The 27500-nt window shown below is 40.8% G+C and overlaps 4 protein-coding genes across 6 annotated transcripts in view; 1 reads left to right on the top strand and 3 right to left on the bottom strand.

Annotated features, from left to right (window-relative positions):
• taf1c (TATA-box binding protein associated factor, RNA polymerase I subunit C) overlaps nt 1–4738 on the bottom strand; it is a 10978-nt gene extending 6240 nt beyond the window's left edge. The window contains exons 1-8 of the mRNA XM_058616763.1: nt 4244–4738; nt 3479–3590; nt 3307–3356; nt 3101–3196; nt 2550–2617; nt 2197–2435; nt 1518–1649; nt 1–54 (exon numbers count right to left, since the gene is read on the bottom strand). The exon at nt 1–54 is cut by the window's left edge and continues 67 nt beyond it. Of these exons, the coding sequence (XP_058472746.1) occupies nt 1–54; nt 1518–1649; nt 2197–2435; nt 2550–2617; nt 3101–3196; nt 3307–3356; nt 3479–3590; nt 4244–4360 (868 nt within the window). The 5' untranslated portion in view covers nt 4361–4738. The remainder of the gene's footprint in view (nt 55–1517; nt 1650–2196; nt 2436–2549; nt 2618–3100; nt 3197–3306; nt 3357–3478; nt 3591–4243) is intronic.
• A 427-nt stretch (nt 4739–5165) lies between these two features.
• On the top strand, nt 5166–11410 carry pum3 (pumilio RNA-binding family member 3). The gene is made up of 18 exons (XM_058616766.1): nt 5166–5303; nt 6374–6447; nt 6528–6710; nt 7079–7250; nt 7478–7553; nt 7901–7994; nt 8111–8177; nt 8265–8439; nt 8827–8930; nt 9016–9094; nt 9185–9283; nt 9376–9429; nt 9508–9588; nt 9744–9886; nt 9964–10186; nt 10486–10573; nt 10647–10737; nt 11057–11410. Exons 2-18 carry the CDS (start codon nt 6375–6377, stop codon nt 11184–11186), a joined length of 1932 nt encoding a protein of 643 aa, XP_058472749.1. The 5' UTR covers nt 5166–5303; nt 6374; the 3' UTR covers nt 11187–11410.
• A 66-nt stretch (nt 11411–11476) lies between these two features.
• On the bottom strand, nt 11477–16416 carry kcnv2a (potassium channel, subfamily V, member 2a). Of its 2 annotated transcripts, XM_058616768.1 has the most exons (9): nt 15417–16416; nt 14879–15007; nt 14137–14315; nt 13877–14048; nt 13107–13298; nt 12782–13030; nt 12593–12709; nt 12007–12132; nt 11477–11937 (listed from the first exon to the last, which is right to left on the bottom strand). In XM_058616768.1, the coding sequence occupies exons 1-9, from the start codon at nt 15528–15530 to the stop codon at nt 11683–11685; spliced, it is 1533 nt and encodes a 510-aa protein (XP_058472751.1). In that variant the 5' UTR covers nt 15531–16416; the 3' UTR covers nt 11477–11682. The 2 variants fall into 2 exon arrangements, with proteins under 2 accessions (XP_058472751.1, XP_058472750.1); XM_058616767.1 differs by having other exon boundaries at nt 14879–15506.
• A 519-nt stretch (nt 16417–16935) lies between these two features.
• The window catches only part of vldlr (very low density lipoprotein receptor), a 21534-nt gene continuing 10969 nt past the window's right edge, over nt 16936–27500 (bottom strand). Inside the window, exons 10-20 of one of the 2 annotated variants that reach the window (XM_058616764.1) lie at nt 26606–26731; nt 26149–26320; nt 25090–25314; nt 24840–24958; nt 24553–24692; nt 21556–21697; nt 21096–21245; nt 19517–19576; nt 17985–18065; nt 17689–17858; nt 16936–17316 (exon numbers count right to left, since the gene is read on the bottom strand). In XM_058616764.1, the coding sequence (XP_058472747.1) occupies nt 17281–17316; nt 17689–17858; nt 17985–18065; nt 19517–19576; nt 21096–21245; nt 21556–21697; nt 24553–24692; nt 24840–24958; nt 25090–25314; nt 26149–26320; nt 26606–26731 (1421 nt within the window). In that variant the 3' untranslated portion in view covers nt 16936–17280. The remainder of the gene's footprint in view (nt 17317–17688; nt 17859–17984; nt 18066–19516; nt 19577–21095; nt 21246–21555; nt 21698–24552; nt 24693–24839; nt 24959–25089; nt 25315–26148; nt 26321–26605; nt 26732–27500) is intronic. The other variant, XM_058616765.1, reaches the window with a different exon arrangement.

Here is a 27500-nt window from a genome sequence, read left to right as displayed (position 1 = left end):
CTCCGCTGAACCTCCACACTCCACACAGATAATCTGAGCGCACGGCGACGCAGCCTGAAATCAACAACACAAACGTGCTAAACAATAGAGAGAGAACGTTTGATTTATCACAAACAAACAACACAAACATGTGCACAACAACAGAGAGAGAACGTTTGATTTATCACAAACACAAACATGTGCACAACAGAGAGAGAACGTTTGATTTATCACAAACAAACAACACAAACATGTGCACAACAGAGAGAGAACGTTTGATTTATCACAAACTAACAACACAAACATGTGCACAACAGCAGAGAGAGAACGTTTGATTTATCACAAACAAACAACACAAACATGTGCAAAACAGAGAGAGAACGTTTGATTTATCACAAACAAACAACACAAACATGTGCACAACAGAGAGAGAACGTTTGATTTATCACAAACAAACAACACAAACGTGCACAACAACAGAGAGAGAGCGTTTGATTTATCACAAACAAACAACACAAACATGTGCACAACAACAGAGAGAGCGTTTGATTCATCACAAACACAAACATGTACACAACAGAGAGAACGTTTGATTTATCACAAACATGTGCACAACAACAGAGAGAGCGTTTGATTTATCACAAACACAAACATGTGCACAACAACAGAGAGAGCGTTTGATTTATCACAAACACAAACATGTGCACAACAACAGAGAGAACATTTGATTTATCGCAAACAAACAACACAAACATGTGCACAACAACAGAGAGAGCATTTGATTTATCACAAACACAAACATGTGCACATCAACAGAGAGAGAACGTTTGATTTATCACAAACATGTGCACAACAACAGAGAGAGCGTTTGATTTATCACAAACAAACACAAACATGTGCACAACAACAGAGAGAGAACGTTTGATTTATCACAAACACAAACATGTGCACAACAGAGAGAACATTTGATTTATCGCAAACAAACAACACAAACATGTGCACAACAGAGAGAACGTTTGATTTATCACAAACTAACAACACAAACATGTACACAACAGAGAGAACGTTTGATTTATCACAAACACAAACATGTGCACAACCGAGAGAACGTTTGATTTATCACAAACTAACACAAACATGTGCACAACAGAGAGAGAGCGTTTGATTTATCACAAACAACACAAACATGTGCACAACAACAGAGAGAACGTTTGATTTATCACAAACAAACAACACAAACATGTGCACAATCGAGAGAACGTTTGATTTATCACAAACTAACAACACAAACATGTGCACAACAACAGAGAGAACGTTTGATTTATCACAAACAACACAAACATGTGCACAACCGAGAGAACGTTTGATTTATCACAAACTAACAACACAAACATGTGCACAACAACAGAGAGAACGTTTGATTTATCACAAACATGTGCACAACAACAGAGAGAACGTTTGATTTATCACAAATAAACAACACAAACATGTGCACAACAACAGAGAGAGAACGTACAAAACAACGTGCTCGTTCTTACTGTTGTTGAACAGAGAGGCGGAGCTAATCTGTCTGATGGGACCATTCAGGTGGAAGCTGAAGGAGTCGCTGCTGCTGGACCTGAGAACAGAGTGGCTTCCTCTGTGGCGCTGCAGCTCCACCCTGTGGAATTCTGTGGTACTGCGTTAAGAATAACAATCAAGAGGTAGTCAAAGCTGGAGAAACGGCTGTTTTCAGAAAGCCATGGTTTTCAGGAAAGATCTAGAATAAATAGACACAGTGGTTGTTTGCCTTTCTTTTTCTAGACTCAAGAGAATGTGCTCTGTTGCGGAGGTTTTGTAATTAAAGATGTGGATTTGTGTCTTACCACTTTTGAAAGTGGAAAATGTCGTTTCCATTTAGTTCAGTATATGTCAGCCTCTTTATAAAAGGTTCAAAAACTAAAACCTACATCAGTTTAAGTGTACGATATCTTTAGAACATGTTTCATGTCTTTATCTCACTTTATCACAACAGGAAACTGAAGTTTGTAAACCACTCACTCTCCCACACCAAACCTCATAGAGAAAATCAGTGATTTTAGCTGCTGGAACACAGGAGCTGCAGGTCCTCCGTTGCCTCGTGTGGTCACTTTGTGTCACTGAGGTCAATCTGAACAAAGGATTTTAAAAGCCTAAGTGACAAAATAAGACATTTGAGGCAGCAGTGGATCAGGATACTGAGTCGGTTCAGTCCTTGGTTTCCGGGGTAAACGAGGTAGCCGTCGCCGTTGTGAGAGAAAGGGATGAACTCCAGAGCGCCACCCGTGGCCGCTTCAGAGAACAGCAGGCGTTCCCCCTGCTCCGCCAGCTCCTCATACAGCAGAGAACCCAACAGCTGAGGAGGGATGGCGTGAACCACGTCTCCCAGCAGAGCACTGTAACGGTTCAGAGGGACGGAGCGATCCCTCAGCCGACACCTGGAGAGGGAGGAAAACACCACGTTCAATAAATAGATAAATAAACAGACGGGAGACTGTTTGAGTGAAGATGTTTTCAGTTCCACTCACTTTCACTCGGCCACGTTCACTCACTTTTTAAACGACAGCCCGTCCAGATACCTCGTCACCCTCCACATGCTGATGGAGTCTTTGTGACGTTTCTGAAAAACAACATGGACTCTGATCACAATCATTGAAAAAAATTGTTGTAATTCTTTAAAAACAAACAAACACTCAAACTGATTAATTTAGTTATCAATTAATAACCGATTAAAAACAACAAACACTGCTGGATCATCTGGTCATCAGTTCTGATCTGTTACCACACACACACGTCATATCGTGGTAAAGTATGTGTGATGACTTTTAAAGGCTGTTGCATTGAAGATCATCAGATTTATTAAATCTCTATCTATTGAAATATATAGATGGACTCAACAAAATTATATTTATATAATTATATTGTCAAATTTTTCACGAGTGCAGCTTTATATCCACATATATCTCCTATAACAGGATCGAGACTCGCCCAGACCTCCAGAAATTTTGATTTAAATAAATATCAATACTGAATGATATTAAAGAAAGTATATCATGATCAAATCACCCAGCTGTGATTAAAACACTGTGTTGGTGACACTCACTTCTTTCGTTCCTTGTGTAAAGTTGAAGTTCTCGCCCAGAATTTGGCTCATGCAGCCGAACGCATCGTGTCTGTGATCCAGGAAGAAATTCTGCATCTAAACACAAAATACCACAACGTTATTCATGAAAATAAACATCCACAGAGTGACGTCTTACTGCAGACTGTCTGTGTTTCTATGATTCATATTTCAAGGCTTTCACTCACGTGATCCATGAAGTCCAGTGGATTGGGAGGCTTTGTCGGCCAAAGGAATTCTGGGAAAAACAACAACAAAAGCAATCATTTAATTCATCATCAGGCTGGGAATAATGACAAATAATAAAAACGTGCTTCTCTCACTGATTCACTTCTCTTTGTTACATTTGTAGTGTCTCACCATTTAAAGGAGACAGCAGAGGAAGTGGTACAGGCTCGGTGTGACGCCACGTCTCTCCTTTGACCTGATGTCTGGAGGTAAACGTCCAGTTAGAGCGAGAACCAGAGTCGTCCTGAAAACAGAATAATATTATTTACTACAAACACAAACTCAAATCAAAGATAAGGAAAAAAACTTTAGTCACTAAAGTAAATATTTGAATTTATTATATAATATAATATAATATTTGAAAATATTTGAATTTAACAATTATAAGTCTAATTATAATCAAGAAATTAGACTTTTCTATATAATCTTGCTTATGTGATTATTATCTATTTCATTGTATTATTTATGAATCTATAAATATCTGAAAGAAAAAATAAATGTATATGATGGCAAAACGATTGAGGTAAAATATCTAATTGCGATTTTTCGGACACCGATTGCGATTTCAGGTCTAATTTTCAGTCAAACTTCAGTTCAATGGAAACATATGAAGCATAACCATGTGACACCATCGAAGTATCGACTCGCTACCATCGCTACTTCAAGGACGATGCGAATAGCTCATAAAACAGTAAGAATTTAATGTTTAATTAACAGTAAACAGAACTGTCGTAAAAATGTAGGCTACGATTAAATCGCAGCCCTATCTTATCGTTTGGCAGCTGCGCTTATTCCAATTGCGACTTGGATTTGACAATGATTAACTGTTGTAGTTGTTATCAAGATTAGATAAATATGGTATTATATGTAGATATCAGGTGTTGGCGCTTTTCTCACCTGAATCGTGAGTTTGTCGTAACTTCCCCAGTTTCCAGCGCAGTGATTCAGGACTTTATCTGGAGGTCCACGTTCATAAAACGAAGGAAAAAGCTGATCTGGAAACTTATAATCCATTTTAATAATACATGTGTGACATTATCGTGCTGTCTCTCCCTCTCCTCGTCTGTTTGTCTGTCTGTGTGTGTGTGTGTGTGTGTGTGTGTCTCTCTCTCTCTCAGTAAACATGTCTGAACATGTTGTTCTCTCCGGCGGCTAACGTTAGCTCGCTCACTCTTAGCTGCCACAAACGAGCACAAAAACACATTTGTCCGCTTTCTAATCGCAGTGACGCTCACTCAGCGGCTCCGACGACAAACCGCGAACATAAAGTGACGCAGACGGATCCTTAAAGACGAAGAACTGCGGTGAAATTCATCTTAAATCCACAGCAGATCCGCGGACACGTGTGGAGTCCACACGCACACACTCACAGGAAACTGACACCAGCACGAGACGAGAGAGAGAGATCGCGCGGTTACTACCAGATCCACATCGCGCATGCGCATACCGGTCCGCCATCTTGGACAGCGGATTTTTCTTTTTGACGAATAAAAACAAATCTTTTCCTTTTTTAGATTTGGCCTTTATCCTCTTCCGTAGTGTTCTATATTATACACATGTATATTATGCAGTATAAAATTATGTCTATATAATGTAATATATATATATATATATACATATATACTTTATTTAAATGATTATGGTTTATTTACGTCCTTTTATTGTTACGTTATTTTTATTGTTTTAATCTCATTCCCGTGCTTCAATTATCTTAAAAAAAATATGCGTCACATTTATATAAACCGCGTTTATTTGCTTTACGTGACCGCTTTGTACAAAACACTCCGGTTTTTTGTTATTTGTGATGATTTGTGTCAGCTGTCGCAACGACACGACACGTTTTACGGCAGGGGAAGTGGAAGCCGATTGGATATCGTGTGCCGTAAACCGTGGTCGTAACAGAGCTGAAGAGAAACGTGGGACAGAAGCGCAGCGTGTGTTTTTCCTTCTCTTTAACGTAAGTAACTGCATTAAAACCGTTTTTTATCACGTTAACGGATACACACGTGACGTCAACGTCATGTTTGATGACGTCATCGAAGATGTCAAATAAATCCAAACATTTAAAGTTATTAATGTGAAAGAGTTGAAGCTGTCCGAAGTAGCAGCTAACAGAGACACTAGATTAGCGTTAGTCGATTTAATCGGTCAACACAAACGTCTCTAAACTGAACGTTAACCCACACACACACACTCATGTCAGAGTTGTTGTTATGGCGCGTGTTGTTAGTTCACTGTCTGACATGGGGGTGGAGTGGCTCAGTGGTTAAGACCGGTACCCTGTGTGCAAAAGACATGGTCGCAAGTTCAACTCCAACCCTGGCTGGTTGTACTCAATTCCCTTGTAAGTCGCTTTGGATAGACGCGTCTGCTAAATGACATGTAATATAATGTTTAACTTTACCGATTAATCAATTCACCTTATCCACCAAATTATTTATCCACTATATTCGTCACACAATTTGATCAGGATTCACTTATTTACTAGTTAGTTACTAACCGATGACTACATTAACCGTCCTCAGCGTTTCTAAATTTAATAATTAGAAGACACACTGTGATTTTTCAGCTTCTTAAATATGAATGTTGTTTTTTTAGCTCCATATTACAAAGAAATCATTAATCATCATTTCCACGTTTGAGAAACACTTTTTATGAACCAAAAGACGAGTCAATTAATCAAGAAAATAATTGACGGATTCATCTTAGTTAGTTGCAGCCCAACCAATATTGATAATTTGGATTAATAACGAGAATATTAATAACTTCAGAGACTGTAAACCACCTTCAAGACGATCCCTCAGTTCAGTTTCTCCTTCTCACTCACGTCCGTACTTTAGTTTCTGAGTTATGTTGCTCATAAACAGACAAATGTAGCTGGAAACATGACAACATTTGGAAAGAAGATATACATATGTAAGATTTAAGCCTGCTGTGTCTTAAAAAAAACGACCAGACTTGATTTAAAAACGTCTTTATAAACAGAAAAAAAACTCCTCACTGTTGGTGTTTCTTCTCTTGTTCCAGGATGGAGGCCAAACCCAGAAAACACTTTTCTCCTAAAGGAGGGAAGAAGCAGACGTTCACACCGAGAGGAACAGGTGAGCTGTGTTTTTATTCTCCACAAACTCTGAAGCTTCACCCACGACCCAGGTCTCTGACCACGGCTCACTCTGTCCAGATCCTAACGGGACCAAGCTCGGGAGGAAACCGGAAGGTAAGAAGCCGTTCAAACCGTTCAACAACACAAAGAGCAGAGCGGGAAAAGGACGAGACAGCGGAAAGAAAGACGAGAGATTTGCTTTCTCTAAAGCTGGAGCAGACCAGAGGAAAAGAAAAGTGACTGATGCAGACCAGAGTAAAGGTACAACGTCCTATCATTTCTGTTTCTTTGTTGATTTAAATAACTTCATGTATGTAGCATGTTTTTAACAGACCACGTTAATCAAAGCGAAACAAGACGACGGACGAGAAACAAACAAAAGTAACGACGGGGAATAAAAAGCACGATAAACAGATGATGATGACTGTCAGTGTCAGAGGTCAGGATCACAGTCTGATAGATAAATATAAACAGAATGAATGAAATCACTAGGACTGCATTTCACAGTGAACGACACAGTTAAATTAAATTCACAGAAAGTAGAAATGTAAGAATAAAATGTACAGGTAAGAATTCAAATCTGCAGCTGAAGTTTCTCTGTGATGTTTGTGACTCATGTGTTTAAACAGGACCAGGGATGAAGAGGATGAAGTCAGGAAAGAAGGAGCTGACGGAGGAGGAGCTGAAGAAGAACCGACAGCAGAGGAAGAAAGAGCTGAAGCAGAGCAGACAACAGGCGGAGAGGAAGGACATGTTTGACATCATCACTCAGGCCAAACAACTGTGGGCAGATCTGAGGAGGTGAGACAACAGCAGCTTCGTCAGATCGTCTTTGGAGTTAGTTAAATATACCACAGTTTACACAAATGTCAACTTTATCCTTCAATTAAAGATTTTCATGTTTACTTTGTGTAAAACAATTCATTCATTCTTCATCTGGTTTATCTTCAGCTGCAGATTCATTTATCAAACAAAGTCAAGTCTACATTATTGTGATCTGATGTTTGTTTGTGTGGAAAAAAAACCAGGAAGAATTGTGACAACGACATGAAGAAGAAGCTCATGAAGAAGCTTCATGATCTGATTCGTGGGAAAATCAAACAAGTGAGTGTCAAATACGACTTTATACGACTTTATCACTTTACTGTGGTTTGTTTCTGTAACCGCTAACATTATATTGACTTGGTCAGTTGTTTGGTCGATTAATTCCATCTTATTTAAAACATATTCACATAAATCTTAAATAAAAGGTTGGAAAAGTTCAGCAAATTACGGGGGGGGACCTGAAAAATTTCTCCCGTGAGCCATCTTTGGGTCCCGACCCAGTGTGTGGGAAACACTGGTTAAGGAGACAAGAACTTACAGACTGTCTCACAAAAGGAGAAGAAAAAAGACAGAAGGGGTTTTATATGGTGGTGGATCAGTGTGTATGTTCCTCTCTCTGCCTCTAGATGGCGTTTGCCCACGACTCGGTGCGAGTGCTTCAGTGTTTCGTGCAGTTCGGCAGCCACGAGCAGAGACAGGAAGTGTTTGACGAACTTAAAGGTGATTTGAATTCTTTTGAATCATTTTTCCATAGATTTTACTTTGTGTCCACGCGCTAAATCTCATTCAGTTATGTGTGCGTTTAATAACAGATAATTAACAGTTAGTGTTTGCAGATGACGTCGTCGGTCTGTGTAAGTCTCAGTATGGAAAACACGTGGTGAAGAAGCTGCTCATGTACGGGTGAGTCTCACCTTCACACACACACACACACCTGGACACGTTTGTGTGTGTGTGTGTGTGTGTGACAGTTGTGTGTTCGGTGCACAGGAACAAAGAGGTGGTGGCCGCTGTGATGCAGGCGCTGAAAGGTCACGTGAGGCCGATGCTCCGTCACGCCGCCGCGTCGTCCATCGTTGAGTACGCGTACAACGACAAAGCCGTGCTCGCACAGAGGCTCATGCTCACGGAGGAGTTGTACGGGAACACCTTCATCGTCTGCAAGGTACACACACACACACACACACACACACACCAAACCTCAGAGAGAGGGACACAGGAGCTGCTGGTCCTCTGCTGCCTCGTGTGGTCACTGTGTGTCACTGAGGTCAATCTGAACAAAGGAGTTCAAACACTGAGTTAAAAGAACATAATAGAAGTTAGTGATGTAGGCAGCAGTGGATCAACAACTGTGTGTGTGATGTTAAAATCACTGATTTTCTCTATGGACTTTGGTGTGGGAGAGTGAGTGGTTTACTAACTTCAGTTTCCTGTTGTCTCACAGTGAGATAAAGATGTGAACGTGTTCTGTAGATGTCAGACTTAAACGGATGTAGATTTGATGAGATTAAGCAGATTTTCTTTTAAATGGATGATTTCTGTCTGTGTTCAGTCGTCTGTGTGTAACACCATCGACAAAGTCGCGGAGGAAAACCCGGGAAAACTGAGCAACATCATCGACGAGATGAAGCAGATCCTCACGCCCATGGCTCAGAAGTAAGAATAAAATAAATGTTAATATAAATGTTATTGTGTCAGTTGTTGTCGTCACTACAGCAGCTGTTGTTGTTGTTGTTTTCAGAGAACAGGTGATCAAACACTCGCTGGTTCACAAAGTCTTCATGGACTTTTTCCACTTTGCTCCAGAGAAACAGAGAACGGTGAGCATGCACTCATATCTGCTCTGGATTAGATTAGATTAGATGATTATTCACTTGTTACATGAGTGAAGTTTGTTTGTTTGTGAGCAGGAAATGATCGAGTCCATCAGAGAGTCCGTCGTCTACATGGCTCACACACACGACGGAGCTCGAGTCGCTATGAACTGTGTGTGGCACGGCACGGCCAAGGTGTGTGTGCGTGGGCGGACACACACACACACACACGTCTGACGTTAAAAACATAAAAATGTCTGGTGATAATTCTGATTTTTACGTTTCAGGACAGAAAAGTCATCATTAAAACGATGAAGAGTTACATGGTGAAGTTTGCCACGGTGAGTTTTCATTCATCCATTCACTCACTCACAGAAACTGTTGGTTTGTATTAACTGTGTGTGTGTGTGTGTCCTCAGGGCGAGTTCAGTCACCTGGTCCTCATGTCCATATTTGACAGTGTGGACGACACAAAGTTGGTCAAACAAGTGGTTTTGTCGGTACGTCTCATTTACATGTTTATTATTGTGTTGAACAATGATGGAACAAAGATGGACTTAGAAAATATAATACTTCAGTTTTTCTATCATGAAGTCCTCAGACTGATCTGTGGTCTCTGAATGTGGTCCCTGAACGTTGTCTGACTCCTGTGCAGGAGATCCTGTCGTCTCTGGACGAGGTCATAAACAACAAATACGGTAAAAAGGTTCTGTTGTACCTGCTGAGCCCCAGAGACCCGGCTCACCTGCTGCCAGAGATCATCAAGGTTCTGGAGAAAGGAGACGGAAACCCCCACAGGTGACCATCATCACCATCATCACCACCATCATCACCACCATCAGTGTTCAAACTCACCTTCATCTTCATCTCCTCAGTAAAAAAGAAGCCACTGTTCGGAGGAAGGAGCTGCTGGAAGCTGTGTCCCCGCCCTTGCTCGAGTATCTCCGTGACAACGCCGTCAACATGGCGCTGGACAAAGCCAGCAGCGTCACCGTTAGCGACATCCTGGGCTCGGCCTGCGGTGACCTCCGACCCGCCATGACAGCCGTGGCTCAGCTGGCCAATCAGGAACTGATACCAGGAGGAGCGAGTGGAGTGGTGAGAGAACACGGACCTCACTGAGAACACACCGACAACCTCACTGAGAACACACTGAGAACCTCACAGAACACACTGAGAACACACCGACAACCTCACTGAGAACACACTGAGAACCTCACAGAACACACTGAGAACTCCACAGAACCTCAGAGACACAAGGAACCATGTTTCACGTCTTTATCTCACTGTTAGACACACTATGGGGTTTGGTGTGGGAGAGTGAGTGGTTTATAAAAGTGTGTAACAGTGAGATTAAGACGTGAAACATGTTGTTGAAGAGATTTGTTTCTCTGTAGCTTCACATGGCCGAACATCCAGCCGGTCACCTGGTGCTCAAGTGGCTCATCGAGCAGGACGCCACCCTGGCAGAGGCCGGGAAGGAAGGTAAACAAGCATCATCTACTCACCGTCACCTGTCAGTCAAACGTGAATAACGTGGTGTTTCTCTGCGTCTCAGAGCGCTTTGGCAGAATCCTGGTGGACACAGTGGGGACGGACAACATGAAGAGCTGGGTCAAAGTCAACAGAGGAGCCATGGTTCTGTGCAGGTCAGTGCTCTCACACACACACACACACAGGGGGCTGTTGAGCCATGTAGTAAATACAAAAGACTTCTACAGGTTATTGTGCATGTGCACACAGCAACTAAACATCAAATAAAAGAAAAGGTTTTGACCACTGTCATCCATCTTTCAGGGTTTGATTTACTGACTTTATTTCTTTCATAAAAACTGTTTATCGGCGAGAGGAATAAATAAATAAATAGTAAAAATTGGGCCTGGACAATGACGATAAAACAAAGTTTTTTCTCTTTAAATGTGATTAAAAAGAGTACAATGATGACCTTTGACCCGTGTTTGTGTGCAGTCTCCTGAGCAGCTGTGACACGTCCGTTTCCTCAGAGGTGAAGGACGCGCTGACGTCCATCGCGTCGCAGCTCGGCAGCGGCGGCGGCAACAAGGGAGCAGAAATCCTGCTGGAGCGGCTCCACAAATAAACTATGACACGTTTCTACAGGCCAGGCCACGCCCCCCGCCAGGACAACATCCGTTTGTGTGGGAACGTTTTTCAGGATGTGGAAAAAATGGATTTATGTTTGTGAATAATGAAACTATAGTGTTGGAGGTCAACGATGAGGTCATTTCACCTGTAATCTTCAACACTGACACAAGGTGGAGCTGTTGTTCAAGGATAAACATTTAATAAAGTTTAAAAACAGAAGCTGCAGATTCTTAAAATGATCTGAAGGATAAAAACTAAAGATAAATATTTGTATCATCTGCATAAAAACACACACTGTGACCGAAAAGGAGGTTTGTTTGGTCCTGGTTCAGAGGTCGTTCCTGTTCACCTCACCATGTCTAGTCAATGCAGTCAACACTCAGGCCACTCCCAGTTTTGACCTCTGACCTTACTTCCAACAAAGCATTAGCATCAGCCAAAGCAAATCTTTAAAGTCAAAATCACACGTTCTTCTCAGTTTGAACCCGACTTTACATCTTCTGCTGCGCGACCTCTGCAAACTTCCTCGCCGCTCTCCTTGCTAAGCGCAGTTTCCCGCGTGCTTTGGTGACGGCGGCGCTTTCCTGCGACTTGAGCTTGGTGTAGAAGTCGGAGAACTTGTTGTAGAGGACGGAGATGGGCATTCCATTCAGGATCACGCCGAACGAGATGCAGGCGAACGCGAAGACGCGGCCGAGGTTGGTTTGTGGGAAAATGTCACCGTAGCCCACGGTGGAGATGCTAACCTGCACCAAACAAACAAACATGAGTGAACAGCTGAGTTGAGATAAACGTGTGGATGTGCTCGGACTCACAGTCGCCCACCACCAGGCGTGAGGCATGGACGTGAACTTTGTGTTGGACACGTCGTGTTCTGCGGAGTAAACCATCGCTGAGAACATGAAGATCCCCATGACGATGAAGAGGAGCAAACAGCCCACCTATACACACACACACACACACACACCAATTAGTGATTGAAAATCTGACTTCTGTAATTAACTTGTTCCACACCAGTGGTGAACAGTGCTTTGGTGCCTTGCTCAGGGGCAGAAAAGGAAAAACATGGTACAGGGAAAGTCATGAGTGCAGCAGTTGAGTTGCCATGGTTACTGACTTTTTTGTTTGTCTTGGTCGATAACATCTTCACACCAAGTTACGGGAAATTTGGTGGAACTCAATTTTGCCTCTGTTTTCACCGTAGGGGGCACTATAGAACCCTTGAGCAATGCACGGGTCCGGGGTCAATGCCAATATTGCATTTTCGCCAGAGCTGAGTGTTTTATGCTCGTTAACATCCTCAAAAATCACACGGATAGAATAATAATCTGAAGGATTACAACAGCTGCACATTTCCTCCTGTAAAGGGGCAGAAGATTCAGGTTGCTTTCATCATCTCACCTGCTGGTAACATTGTCTCAGAGTGAATCCGAACGCTCGCAGTCCTGTCGAGTGACGCGCCAGCTTCAGAACCCTGAAGATCCTCATGAGACGCATGATCCTCAGAACCTGACCCACCTGCACAGACCAGAACCAGAGCAGAACCAGACCACAACAACCTCATCACGACCTTTAACCTTTTCTTTTTACCTTCCCAACACGTCCCACAGTCGTCAGGTCTCCCACGTGCGGATGAACGTCTTCATCCTCGAAACATTCCAGCGCCATCTGCAGGTAATGTGGCAGGATGGTGATCAGGTCCACCACGTTCAGGACGCTCCATCCAAAGGTCCTGAGGTCGGGCGTGGACGTCAGACGCAGCAGATACTCCAGGGTGAAGAAGGTGATGCAGGAAGTTTCCACGTGCTCGCCGTAGAATCTGGGACGACCGGACGCCGTCTGCACACAAACCAACACGCTCACGCTTATTTTCATCCACCCTGACTCCGACTCCAGAGAATTAAACACACTTTACTTTATACTGCATTTCGTCCACGGTGTTGAGCGTCATGGCGACCAGCGAAACCAGCACAAACACAGACGAGGCCACGCCCATCAGTTTGGCGGTGACCGAGGAGAACGGTTTCTCCATCAGGAGCCACATTCTCCTCCTCATCGCTCCCAAAAACATGTCATCAAATAACTCCTCGTTCTCCTCCAGCTCCACCTGCAGGACACAGGACACGGTACAGGACACGAGACGTTAATGTCCATGTCAACAACAGTGGTCCCGTAATCTGACGACAGCATGTTTAAATACAAGTTATTAAATTAAACACAGTTTAGTTTCCTTGAGTCGAGACAATGGTGATTAATAAAGTTGACTTAAATGAGTGGACAGATCCTCTGTGTTTTTATACTTTTCTAATGTGGGAACAAAATGATTACTGTGGCCGCTCGTTAGCTGCTGTAGCTGCTCAGAGTTGAACTAGCTGCACCTACCACCTGTAGATGCTAAATTAGCTACTGTAGCAGCTAGCTGTTTATGTGGTCTCAGGAGAGGTCGCAGCAGCTACTGTAGTTAGCCGTTACCTCATAAACTGGAGCTAAATACTATATTTCCTTGAAAATTGTTGCAGAATCTAAAGTTTGATAATTGCACTAAATAAGAATAAAATCAAGCAGTTTTAGGTTCAGTGTCTGAAAGTCAAGGTTTTGTTTAGTTAGCTAACTATTAGCCAACAACCCAGCTGTCTTCATTAGCCTGGACGCTGTAAACAACGACGTCGTCTTGACAACGCTCACCTCGGCCGTCAGCTGCTTCTGTATCTTCAGCTCGTCGTTCAGCTCGTCGTGTCTTTCTTCAAAGGCGACGCGACAGCAGCGCTCACTGTTTCTCATTCGTACGCCCCAGTAATTTATCTCCTCCAGGAAACTACGAGGACACAGCTCGTCTTTGATCCACAGAACTCCGGTTCTGATGATGAGGAGGAGGAAGAACAGGGACAGGAGTTAGATACGCTGAGTCATAAACAGAAGAAGTCAAAGGTCTCGTCGTGTCTCACCGGTAGAAGCTGAAGATGTTGTGGAAAACTTTGGGATCGCGATCGAAGAAGAACTCGTTCCTGTTGACGATGAAGTCGTCACAAAGTCGCAGCTTCATGTCGTGATCGGTGAACGCGGCCAAGCGTCCGATGCGTGTTGTCGGATACCGGGCAGCTAATCTGTGCGGCAGGAAGTACAACTGCAGGAAACAGAAAAAAAGACAATTTAATAAAACGTCACTCTGGCGACCAAGTCCTGAACGGGCGGGGCTAATTCCCATAATGCCATTTTCTAAACAAAATAAGAATTACACGTGCAAGTTTTCGCTGTAGTTTCAAAACTGCCAACATTTCTATTTTTGTCCAGACGTTCAGAACCGACCAGCTTGGTGGCTCAACTTTGTGTCTCTGCACTTTCAGACAATTTAAGCAAAAAAAACGTGGGTCACATGACGGTAAAAGATTTCGATATCTGAATCGTCTCAATACAAGAGGCCGAATAAAAATGTCTTTAAAAGTCGTGATGTAAACACGTGGTTGACCTTTTGACCTACAGCAGCAGTTCCTCTCTGTGCCTGTAGGTGCAATCTACATGTTCACCTACAGGGGGAGCTGCCGGACACTCGTCAGGATCAATGTGAGTTTAGATAAACAATTAAGTTATAAAATCAGTGAACAGCTCCCCCAGGTGGAGAATGTGCAACACGATGAAACAGACTTTTTTTGACTGTCGTCAAGTGTTTTTGACGTTTGCTAAAGTTACCGTTCCTCCGACGTTGATGTTGAGGACGCCGTGTTTGTTCGGAGACGCGTCGGACTGAGACTTGGGAAACGTCTCCTCGTCCTCGTCCTCGTATTCTGTGTAAAGATCGTAGATGTCTCTGCTCACGTCCTTCAAACAAAACAAACACGACAAGAAGTTCAAGAACAAAAGACAAACAAAAACATTCTTGTGCTTCTGGGGGCGGAGCTTTGACTTGAGGGCTGATGGGAAAGGGGCGGGACATAACATTCTGTTACACAGTAGCTGTTGGGATTATAATCCTGTTTGATTATTCAAAACTAAATCAGCGTCATTATCGACGTAAGTGCAGTCACTTCAAGACAATCACTCGGACTGTATGTTAGACAGATGAAAGTGTGATTTTCACGTTTGTGTCGTTTTTATTTTAACATGAATAGAAACTTCACTTATTTATTTACGTTTACAATAAATGAAAACAGTTCAAACACAAATAAATCATTCTAAATAATATAAAAACATTTCTGTTTTTAAAGGACACTCATGATTCTGATCTGACCTGTGTGGAGCTCCATGGTTTAAAGTCCAGCAGGTCCAGATGTTCAGGACCAGGTCCAGCTTCAGTTCTACTGACAAACAAACTTTTGCTCCGAGCTCGAAGGTGAGAAAACATAATTGACTGATGATGAAATCTGAACCCCACACACACACACACACACACACGTGTTTGTGTGTCTGTTTGAGTTTCACTTTAATGTTTGTGAAGTTTTTTCAGTCGATCATTAAATCCTCAGCAGAATGGAGGCGGAGCTGCAGCTCAGTGTGGGCGGGGACTAACTGTCAATCCAATCAAAGACCTGCTGCTGTTTTTGTCTGGATCTTTTAATCCTCACTAAGTATTAAAGTCATTCACTTCCTGTTCAATAATAAAAAGAAGAAATAGAAAAACATTAATTTCTCAACTCAGTTCTTTTCATATTTCCTGTGAATAATACTTTACTTTTGTAGAGGTTAAAAACGGACTTTTATTTAAATAAAACATGACAGTTTAACAATATTTACATTTTCTAGTAATGATGAGATTTGGTTAAAAAAGATTAGGTTATGAACGGATGAATATTAAATAAATTATAAACATATTTAACCTGATGAACATGAACGTTTTCTTTAAATTTGATCGATAATAGAAGAGATTTTTTTTTTTAAACTCACTCTGCTTTGTGTGACCTTTGACCTTGACCTGCACATTAATCCCAGCGTGTGTTTGCCGGATTTTTGTCTGAAAGAAATTAAATCAGTGGAGATTAAAAGTGGGATAATGAAGAGAGGAACAAATAAACATTCACTCACTCACTCTAACCCTGCTGCTGTGTTTATTAATCTCAGATTAAACTGTTTTATTTGTAATCTTGATTCTTTTTCTTTGATGTGAACGACATTTGTTTTATAAATAGAACATTATTTCATGTCAGTTTTAGTTTGTTTTTTTTGAAGAGTTTTAACTAAAGTGTTCAAGTCACAGTTTTTTTCAGCCTCAGAATAAAACGTTTTAGATGAAGACAGCCCGACGCGTTCCTAAAACATCACATTCACAAGAACCACCTGCGGCCACAGGGGTCGCTGTTGAGCACACTCTCTCACACACACACAGGTGATTGATGTTTTAATTCTGCAACAGAAAAAAACAAACGTACAAAATATTGATTTTTACCAAATTCTGTTTAGTGTCTTTTTTTCCTTTTTCTCTTAAACGTGTGTGTAACCCTGGTAACGAGGCCGACGTAGCAAAAGTCAAACGTATACAATCTTATTTACACGAGGAACATTTGATCAAAGTGCATCGAGAAGAGAATCCTGATTCTGACGGTCATGTGATCGTATGTACAGTGTTTACAAATGCGGTAACCATGGCAACCCCTTACTCCTCCTATAATCATTAATTATTACTAATAATAATAATAATAATAATAATAATAATAATAATCATAATACTTCTAAAGGGAATGAAAAATAAACAAACAAAAGAAAAGTTACATTTTAGGGATGATGATGAAACGCCATCGTACACAAATTTACACAAAATTCGGGAGGCGGGAAAAAAATTTGGACCACGTTTGTTTTTTTATCTCCAGGAACGCCTCCTTTCCTTAATGACCTTGACCCTCAGGTTTCCCGCCATGGTGGTGTCAGAGAGCAGACAGGAAGTCGTCTGCGGTCCAAAAATAAAGAAGAAAAGTAAAAACGAAATGAGTGAAAAACGGCTGTGACACAAAAACGATGTTAAATAACGTTGTGGGCGTCGTCCTCGGCTCAAGCTCACGTAAAGCACTTCAGGAGGCGTCGTCTGCTGCTGCTGACGACAACCGTCGCCATGGAAACGAGGAGGCACCACGCAGCGTCACAAGGCCGCAGAAAAAAAAAAATCAGGACAGATCATCTTCTGTGCTCACGATCGAGATCTGGAGACAAGAGAAAAAAAGAGTGATGACATCATCGACTTTAAAAGACTTGATCAGCAGATCAATAACATGATCAAAGATAATCAGGAACATCTGCCCCCTGCTGGACGTTTAAAGAAGCTGCTCCATCGTGATCATGTTTCTACACTTTAAAGAAAGAAAACTCTGAATATTGTTCATTTCAAATAACCTGGACGTTCGTGTCTGACGGGAGTTCATCTGATTAATCTGATTAATCTGTGTGGACAGACCATGATTCAGTGAGGATTAAGTGAGGGCAGAGGTCACGCTCTGCTTCATCCTCTTTGTTTATTCTGCCTCAAATAAACTCTACTGATCGTTCAGCGACGATCATGTGATCCACTCACGCACCGCGGGGTAGGTGTGGCCCACATTGGCTCCGTGTCGCGTGATGTCGATGTTCAGGTCGTCCTCGGTCGTCTTCAGGTACACGGGGTTATCAAAGTTCATGCTCTTCTGGTTCTTCAGCTGCCAGTTTCTCCACATGAGGAAACCACCCGATGCTGCCAGGGCCAGCAACACTATACACAGAGAGACAGACAGACAGACAGACAGACAGAGAGACAGAGAGACACACACTTCTGTCGTCATGTGATGGTCATGCGATGGTCATGCGATGGTCATGTGATGAGTCAGCAGATACTCACAGACGGGGAGGACGGCCCAGGCCGCCGCAGCAGAACCTCTGGACGTGGAGTTGAACTGGATTGACGAGCTCACGTTTGCTTCTGCAACAGGAAACGCAACAAAGTCACTTCCTGCTTCTGTTTCACAGACAACGACGATGTTTGACGTGTTTCCCTTCATTATTAGTATTATTATTAGTATTATAAAAGATTAAACATGTTAGACAATGAGATTTAAAATCAGGTCAAATTCAACATTCTCTCACTGAAGGAGCCTTAGTTCAGATGCATTCAAGAAACCTTGTAAATTTCAAAAACTTTGTCGACATCTGTTGTAAGAAATTCTAATTTAATGAAGCATCTCACAATGGCACGCACACATCTACAAAGTTAGTTGCCAAAAACACCGATTATTGAGAGTTTGATTTATTTAATTAAGAATAAGACTATAGAGCTAAACACACTTTTTTGTTGTTTAAAAGTTTACTTTTGTTGTCTCAGGTTGAGAGAGTTTGATTTAATTTGCTGGAGTTAAATGCACTTTATATGGTGTAACTGTTTACTTTTCTTACAAAGATAATAGTTGAAGTGCAGGATGAACATCTGGCTGTCTGTCGACGTGCAATAAATATAGAAAGTTATGTACAAACACCTGTCTGTTCTACTCATTTCAACTGACTTGTGAAAACTACACCAAAAAATCCAGATTCTTTGACATATAGCAACTTTTTTTTTTAACGGTAACACAAATAGTTAGTTTCCCTGGTAACGAGTTACTTTTATTATAGAGTAATTCAGTTACTAACTCAGTTACTTTTTGGAAAGGTAGTGAGTTACTATAACTAATTACTTTTTTAAAGTAACATTCCCAACACTGATCAAGAACTAACCTGATACACGTGCACATTCTAAGGTGATCTCCATCTGAAAATCCACTTCAACTAAACCTCAGATCAGATGATTTCATGATGAAGGAGCTGCTTCTTTAAAAAGACTATCTCCCAAATTATGTTTTCTATAAAAACAACAAATCTGTAACCATAGAAACCAGAAAAACAGACGTTTCACTCTTTCACTGTAACCTGAATCCAGATCTAGATCTTCCTCAGGTCAGATTTGATCCAAATAAACAATAAAATAAAAGCTTTGCTGAAACTCATCATAATGAGGTTTTGTTCACTTCCTTGTTTCTGCCACCAGAGGTCGCTGCTGAGCTTCATGTCACATGACCAGAGGAAACTAACGCAGCTGTGAACCACATTAAACACCAGAGGAAAGCGATGAAAATTCACATTTGAATCACATTTAAAAGCAAATACACACACACACACACACACACACACACACACACACACACACACACACACACACACACACACACACACACACACACACACACACACACACACACACACACACACACACACACACACACACACACACACACACACACACACAGAAAAAGATCAAAGTCAATCTGCACAGACAGAGAAAACCAGCAGAAGCTCCAAATGATTCAAAACCACGTCACCATGACGACGCACACTTTTTACCTGTGGGCGGAGAATTTAGAGATTTCCCATCATCCTTTGAGGGAGCTGTGGTGGGCATGTCTGCGTCACAGAGACAGACTTTAAATTCAGCTTCAACATAAAGTTATATCCACACACACTAACTGGAAATAATTAAACACAGGAAGTGGCTCCTTTTAATAACCTGATAATAAGTGGTGGGATGTGTGTGTGTGTGTGTGAAACATGTGTTTAACTGGACGTTCATGTAAAGAGCGACAGAGTCTTAGGCTGCTGTCCAACTGGAGGAAGGAGGAGGAGCATTCAGCGAGTGACTGACAGGCGGGTCCCCCCTCCCCCACCCAAACTCCTCCCACTCCATTCTCACTCAGTAAAAAACCCAGCAGCAGTGTAAACAGCTGAGGAATAAAAGATAGAGACAGACAGACGTGACTGAATGATCTCTAAAAACAGCTGCAGTGTCAAACATGTGTTTCCAGGCTCCTCCCCCTCCTCCTGTGTGATGATTGACAGGTGAGAGGAGCGGAACAAAGACCGGAGACAAGTGTATCAAACCAATGTACACACACACACACACACACACACACACACACACACACACACGCACACGCACACACACACACACAAGAGCAGAAGGAGAACACTGCGGTCAGTTGTCAGGGAGATGCTGCAGCAGTCACTGTCTCACCACCACAGTCACTGTCTGTCTCACCGCCACAGTCACTGTCTGTCTCACCGCCACAGTCACTGTCTCACCGCCCCACAGTCACTGTCTGTCTCACCGCCCCACAGTCACTGTCTCACAACCACAGTCTCACCGCCACAGTCACTGTCTCACAACCACAGCTGTCTGTCTCACGACCACAGTGTATGTTCTGAATTCACGCGTCAGGTTTCTTTCTGGAGCCACTTCACTATGAAAAGGACAATCTGTGGGAGGGGGGAGGGAGGAGGGAGGAGGGAGTGAGGGAGGAGGGAGGAGGGAGGAGGGAGCAAACCCAGCACAGGAGAGGAAATCAGAGAGAGGACGTGACTGATCAGTTTTAATATGATCTCCACTGCCCCCTGCTGTCTGTTACAGACCATGACCTGGAGACAGTGTCAGCGTGAGTTCTGAGGAAACCAGGACCTGTCCACACCAGGGTCCATATGGGCTGAGAGACGGACTCACAGCCGGTTTTGACCTGTGGTTCTGATCCTGGTTCTGACCTACGGTTCTGACCTACGGTTCTGTGGTTTTGACCCGTGGTTTCTTTCTTCCTCCTCACAGAATCACAGACTCTCATGAGTCCAGAGACGTGAACCCAGCTTAAAACCTGGTCTGGAACTAACAGAGGTGAGAAATACGATGGACACAGAACAGGAAGAGGAAGTCAGCTGCTGTCAGAGGCGGAGCTACAGCTAAGATATGAGGAAGGACGAGGGAGAGACTTTTGTAAAAGCCACACACGAGGAAATACCAGGTTCCTTGAACGCACCTCGTGGTTTTCTTCATCAAACTTCATTTAAATACAAACATTTGAATGAGATATGATCAAAGGTCAAAGTGATGGAGTGGCTTTAGATGTTTATTTGTTGTTGTCATGGTGACGCGACTCACCGGGTCTGCAGCGTAGGCCGTCGTCGGCCACTTCCTGTCCCTCTGGGCACACACACGTGTATTTGGGCGAGTGTTTGTTGATCTGCGGCGCCGGCAGACACATGTAGCTGCAGCCGCCATTTTCTCCTTTCTCTGAGCACCAGTTAGTTCCTGCACACACACATTTATAACACATCTAGAAATGTATATCTAAAACACTACACTATATAGATATCGATTTATAAATAGACGAGGATTACAACTTATATCATAAACACAGAAGTTCTTTCTTACATTTTTGTGGAGTTTTAAGGAAAAAGAGTTTGAAGTTTTCAGGGTAAAACCATTTCACAAATATGTCTTATGTCACTTTTACTTCTATTATATTATATAAAAGTATCATAATAAACGTCTGTATTTCCAAAGAACAGACAAAACGTTTGGATTAACATGAAAGCATGAAAAGTGAATGAGTGCTGACCCGACAGCTGGATGAGCTCGTGATAGACGATGATATCCTGAGGGTCGTTGAGTTTACTCGCCAGAGTCACGACGTCTGCTCCGGAGAACTTGTTTGCACCAAAGATCGCTTTGGTCTCACCGTCTGTCCAGAACACTCGGTCCTGCGCACACACACACACACACACACACACACACACACATTTAAATATTAGTCAAAGACAACACAAGTTAACACAAAATGTGTTTTTATAAATGAAGGTTTTTATTATTAAGGGAGGGAAAACAAATGTAAACCTACATGTCCCTGTGTGAGAAAGTGTTTGCCCCCTAAACCTAATAACTGGTTGAGCCGCCGTTTGCAGCAACAACTGCAATCAAGCGTTTGTGATAACTTGCAATGAGTCTTTTACAAACGCTGTGGAGGATTTTTGACCCACTCATCTTTGTAGAACTGTTGTCATTCAGCCACATTAGAGTTTTTTCGGGCATGAAGCGCCTTTTTAAAGTCATGCCACGGCATCTCAATAGGATTAAGGTCAGGACTTTGACTAGGCCACTCCAAAGTCTTCATTTTGTTTTTCTTTAGCCATTCAGAAGTGGACTTGCTGGTGTGCTTCGGATCATTGTCCTGCTGCAGAACCCAAGTTGGCTTCAGCCTGAGGTCACGAACAAATGGCCGCACATTCTCCTTCAGGGTGTTTTTGGTAGACAGCAGAATTCATCAAATCAGGAAGGGGGCAAACACTTTTGCACACCACTGTAGAATGATTTTAAAGACAAACACACAGATATAGAATGATTTTAAAGATAAACACACAGATATAGAATGATTTTAAAGATAAACAAACAGATATAGAATGATTTTAAAGATAAACACACAGATATAGAATGATTTTAAAGATAAACACACAGATATAGAATGATTTTAAAGACAAACACACAGATATAGAATGATTTTAAAGACAAACACACAGATATAGAATGATTTTAAAGACAAACACACAGATATAGAATGATTTTAAAGATAAACACACAGATATAGAATGATTTTAAAGATAAACACACAGATATAGAATGATTTTAAAGATAAACACACAGATATAGAATGATTTTAAAGACAAACAAACAGATATAGAATGATTTTAAAGATAAACAAACAGATATAGAATGATTTTAAAGATAAACACACAGATATAGAATGATTTTAAAGATAAACACACAGATATAGAATGATTTTAAAGATAAACACACAGATATAGAATGATTTTAAAGATAAACAAACAGATATAGAATGATTTTAAAGATAAACGAACAGATATAGAATGATTTTAAAGATAAACGAACAGATATAGAATGATTTTAAAGATAAACACACAGATATAGAATGATTTTAAAGATAAACACACAGATATAGAATGATTTTAAAGACAAACACACGGATATAGAATGATTTTAAAGATAAACACACGGATATAGAATGATTTTAAAGACAAACACACGGATATAGAATGATTTTAAAGATAAACAAACAGATATAGAATGATTTTAAAGACAAACACACAGATATAGAATGATTTTAAAGACAAACACACAGATATAGAATGATTTTAAAGACAAACACACAGATATAGAATGATTTTAAAGATAAACACACAGATATAGAATGATTTTAAAGATAAACACACAGATATAGAATGATTTTAAAGATAAACACACAGATATAGAATGATTTTAAAGACAAACAAACAGATATAGAATGATTTTAAAGATAAACAAACAGATATAGAATGATTTTAAAGATAAACACACAGATATAGAATGATTTTAAAGATAAACACACAGATATAGAATGATTTTAAAGATAAACACACAGATATAGAATGATTTTAAAGATAAACAAACAGATATAGAATGATTTTAAAGATAAACGAACAGATATAGAATGATTTTAAAGATAAACGAACAGATATAGAATGATTTTAAAGATAAACACACAGATATAGAATGATTTTAAAGATAAACACACAGATATAGAATGATTTTAAAGACAAACACACGGATATAGAATGATTTTAAAGATAAACACACGGATATAGAATGATTTTAAAGACAAACACACGGATATAGAATGATTTTAAAGATAAACAAACAGATATAGAATGATTTTAAAGACAAACACACGGATATAGAATGATTTTAAAGATAAACACACAGATATAGAATGATTTTAAAGACAAACACACGGATATAGAATGATTTTAAAGATAAACAAACAGATATAGAATGATTTTAAAGACAAACACACGGATATAGAATGATTTTAAAGATAAACGAACAGATATAGAATGATTTTAAAGATAAACACACAGATATAGAATATTTTAAAGACAAACACACAGATATAGAATGATTTTAAAGATAAACGAACAGATATAGAATGATTTTAAAGACAAACACACAGATATAGAATGATTTTAAAGATAAACGAACAGATATAGAATGATTTTAAAGATAAACACACAGATATAGAATGATTTTAAAGATAAACACACAGATATAGAATGATTTTAAAGACAAACACACGGATATAGAATGATTTTAAAGATAAACAAACAGATATAGAATGATTTTAAAGACAAACACACGGATATAGAATGATTTTAAAGATAAACACACAGATATAGAATGATTTTAAAGACAAACACACGGATATAGAATGATTTTAAAGATAAACAAACAGATAAAGAATGATTTTAAAGACAAACACACGGATATAGAATGATTTTAAAGATAAACGAACAGATATAGAATGATTTTAAAGATAAACACACAGATATAGAATGATTTTAAAGACAAACACACAGATATAGAATGATTTTAAAGATAAACACACAGATATAGAATGATTTTAAAGATAAACACACAGATATAGAATGATTTTAAAGACAAACACACGGATATAGAATGATTTTAAAGATAAACACACAGATATAGAATGATTTTAAAGTGTTTTTACCTCAAACACAGTGAGAGCAAAGGGATGAGCGAGATAATCTGACGACTGCAGAACTTTCTTCCTGTTGTCTCCATTCAGATCAACGCTGCACAACATGTGAAGCTTAGAGTCAACCCAGTACAAGCGGCCTTTGATCAGGTCTGTGAACACAACACATCAGACAGACGAAAATCAATAAAAGTTTCATCACCAAGAAATTAAAAGTTTTTTCTTCTTCAGTGAAGTTTATTCACAAACTTCTAAAAATAAAACATTTGTTTCCATGACGACGATGTGTGTATGTGTACCCAGAGTGATTCCATTAGGCCACTGAATGTCCGTGGCCACCAGGACTTGTCTGTCCACTCCGTTCATACCAGCTTTCTCGATCTTAGCAGGTTCTCCCCAATCTGACCAGTACACAAACCTACGCACGCGCACACACACACACACACACACGCACACGCACACGCACACGCACACACACACACAGTTAAAGGACTGTAAAGAAAAGTAGGAGAAAACCAAAATCACAAACTCAAGGAAGGACAGACCGACCCTGACAGTGGGTCCACAGCGATGGACGCCGGTTCTTTGAGGCCTCTGTTGAACAGAACCTTCTGTTTGGTTCCGTTAAAGTTGGTTACGGAGATGGTTTTGGTCCCGAGGTCAGACCAGTACAGGTTCTTATAGATCCAGTCCACGGCCACACCCACCGGAGTCTGGACGTTGTCCATCACTTTTTTGTGAGCGCCGACGTCTCCTCGTTTGTCCAGGACCGTACTGTGAGGACAGAACAAGAACCCACCGAGACACAGTCACTGGACTGTAGATCATCACAAAGGATTGTGATACTGGATTTAGGACTGTAGACCATCATACAGGATTGTGATTTAGGACTGTAGACCATCACAAAGGATTGTGATACTGGATTAAGGACTGTAGACCATCACAAAGAATTGTGATTTAGGACTGTAGACCATCACAAAGGATTGTGAGACTGGATTTAGGACTGTAGACCATCACAAAGGATTGTGATACTGGATTTAGGACTGTAGACCATCACAAAGGATTGGGATACTAGATTTAGGACTGTAGTCCATCACAAAGGATTGGGATACTAGATTTAGGACTGTAGACTATCGCAAAGGATCATGATACTGGATTTAAACCACTTTGACTGTTTGTTTGTTTTTGTCTGTTATTTTCAACTGGGGTTATTTCAAATAAAAGACCTGAAATCATCATCGTCAATTATGTCTTTTATGTTTTTATAAAAATATGAAAATGACATTGAGGACGTTTGAATGGGGTTAAAAAAAGTTCCAGTGTGGAAGAAACAGTGACATCTACTGGTGAGATATTCATACGGTTACCATAGCAACAGATGTTTTATAGTTCATTTAGGTCAAGATTTACATTGAAACATGGAGATGTATTTTTCTAAAGTTTAACGTCTTTTCATTTATTTTAGTTGGTTTGCTTAGATGTCTTTTATTAATGATTCTGTCCAGCACTTTGACGGTGGCTGTTTCACACATAATTCAATCCAACTTTAGAAAAAGATTATTCTACACGTATAAAAGCAGTGTGTGTGTGTGTGTGTCTGTGCGAGACCTATAAATGGTCCTCTGAGTCAGGTCGGCCCAGAAGATCATCTGCTGGTCAAAGTCTGCGTCCAGAGCCACGGCGTTCCTCTGCTGCTCCACGATCTGTGTGTACTCCTTCCTCTCCAGACCCAGGCGACGGATGTCGCGACGGTTGGTGAAGATCAGACACGGTTCTTTACCTGAAGACCAAGAAGAACAAGAGTCACTGAGAACATCGAACCACGATGTTGCCCCTGTGTGTCCCCCATGTATCCCGTGTATCCTCCGTGTTCACCCATGTATCCTCCGCTCTTGTGTGAGTGTTGTGTGTTCTTCTTGTTAGCATAACTCCTAAAAGGGTTTGTGTGATATCTAGAAAGTTGTGTGTGTCTCTCTCCCTGTGTTGTTCATGAGGAGGATAAAGTGGTAGAAGACAGACAGACAGACAGACAGACAGACAGACAGACGGATGTTTGAGGACTCACCGACAGCCTTACACACTCCTGTGGTCGGATCCATCTGGTAACCGTTGTGACACTCACACTTGTAGCCTCCTTTCAGGTTTATGCAGATCTGACTGCAGATGCCCGGGTTCAGACACTCGTTTATGTCTGGAGACGACAAGAGACACAAGAGACAACAAAGAGACGTCAAGAGACACTCAAAGACACACAGACAAAGAGACAACAAGGGAAACTGAGGATTATTAAAAACTTTATATATTAATATTTGTTTCCACTTTAAATAAGTCAATATATAATTATAATAATAATAATAATAATAATAATAATAATAATAATAAGGTTTTTTCTGCCACCAGGAACAAATCAGTAAGTTCTTGCGTATCTTAGCCATTTTAGGCTAAGTTTATCAAAAATGAAAATCCTCTGGAAAATGTGTGCGATATTCATTCTTTCACACCGTCAACAAAATGTCTTAACTATAAAAAAACAGAATGGCAGGAAATGTCCCCAGGAACTCTTTAACCTTTGACCTTTAAGCACTTGATTTTCACATTCTTTAGGCTACGAAAACATTTCTTCGTTCACATTAAGTGCATTTGTCTGACAATTAGAATATTGAATAAAATGTTTCAATCTAAAAATATGAAACTATTTAAAGTTACAGTTTTGAGTTAACGCAGCAACTCAGGATTATTTTCTCAATTCAATTTGTTAATGTAAATTAAATAAAATGTGTAAAAATATTTATCAATGTTTGTCAAACCAGGAAATGATGATGTTGTCCTGTGGAACCAGCTCCCAATGATAGTCCCCTTTCTGTCCCCCACCATCCTCTGTCCCCGATTTTCCTTTCACCCCAACCGGTCGAGGCAGATGACTGCACATTTCTGAGCCTGGTTCTGCCAGAGATTTCTTC

The sequence above is a fragment of the Solea solea genome, chromosome 19 (genome assembly GCF_958295425.1).
Source record: "Solea solea chromosome 19, fSolSol10.1, whole genome shotgun sequence".
Lineage (NCBI taxonomy): Eukaryota > Metazoa > Chordata > Actinopteri > Pleuronectiformes > Soleidae > Solea > Solea solea.
The sequence above is the reverse complement of the archived record's forward strand: the minus strand, read 5'-3'. Positions and strand labels throughout refer to the sequence as shown.

Coding starts and splice junctions, on each gene's coding strand:
- pum3 (XM_058616766.1), top strand. CDS start 6,375: ATGGAGGCCAAACCCAGAAAACACTTTTCTCCTAAAGGAGGGAAGAAG. Junction 10,574..10,646: donor GGCAGAGGCCGGGAAGGAAG/GTAAACAAGCAT, acceptor TCTGCGTCTCAG/AGCGCTTTGGCAGAATCCTG. Junction 10,738..11,056: donor GGAGCCATGGTTCTGTGCAG/GTCAGTGCTCTC, acceptor GTTTGTGTGCAG/TCTCCTGAGCAGCTGTGACA.
- kcnv2a (XM_058616767.1), bottom strand. CDS start 15,127: ATGTTATGTCCCGCCCCTTTCCCATCAGCCCTCAAGTCAAAGCTCCGC. Junction 12,710..12,781: donor CTGTGGGACGTGTTGGGAAG/GTAAAAAGAAAA, acceptor TGGTCTGTGCAG/GTGGGTCAGGTTCTGAGGAT. Junction 12,133..12,592: donor TGAGACAATGTTACCAGCAG/GTGAGATGATGA, acceptor GTGTGTGTATAG/GTGGGCTGTTTGCTCCTCTT.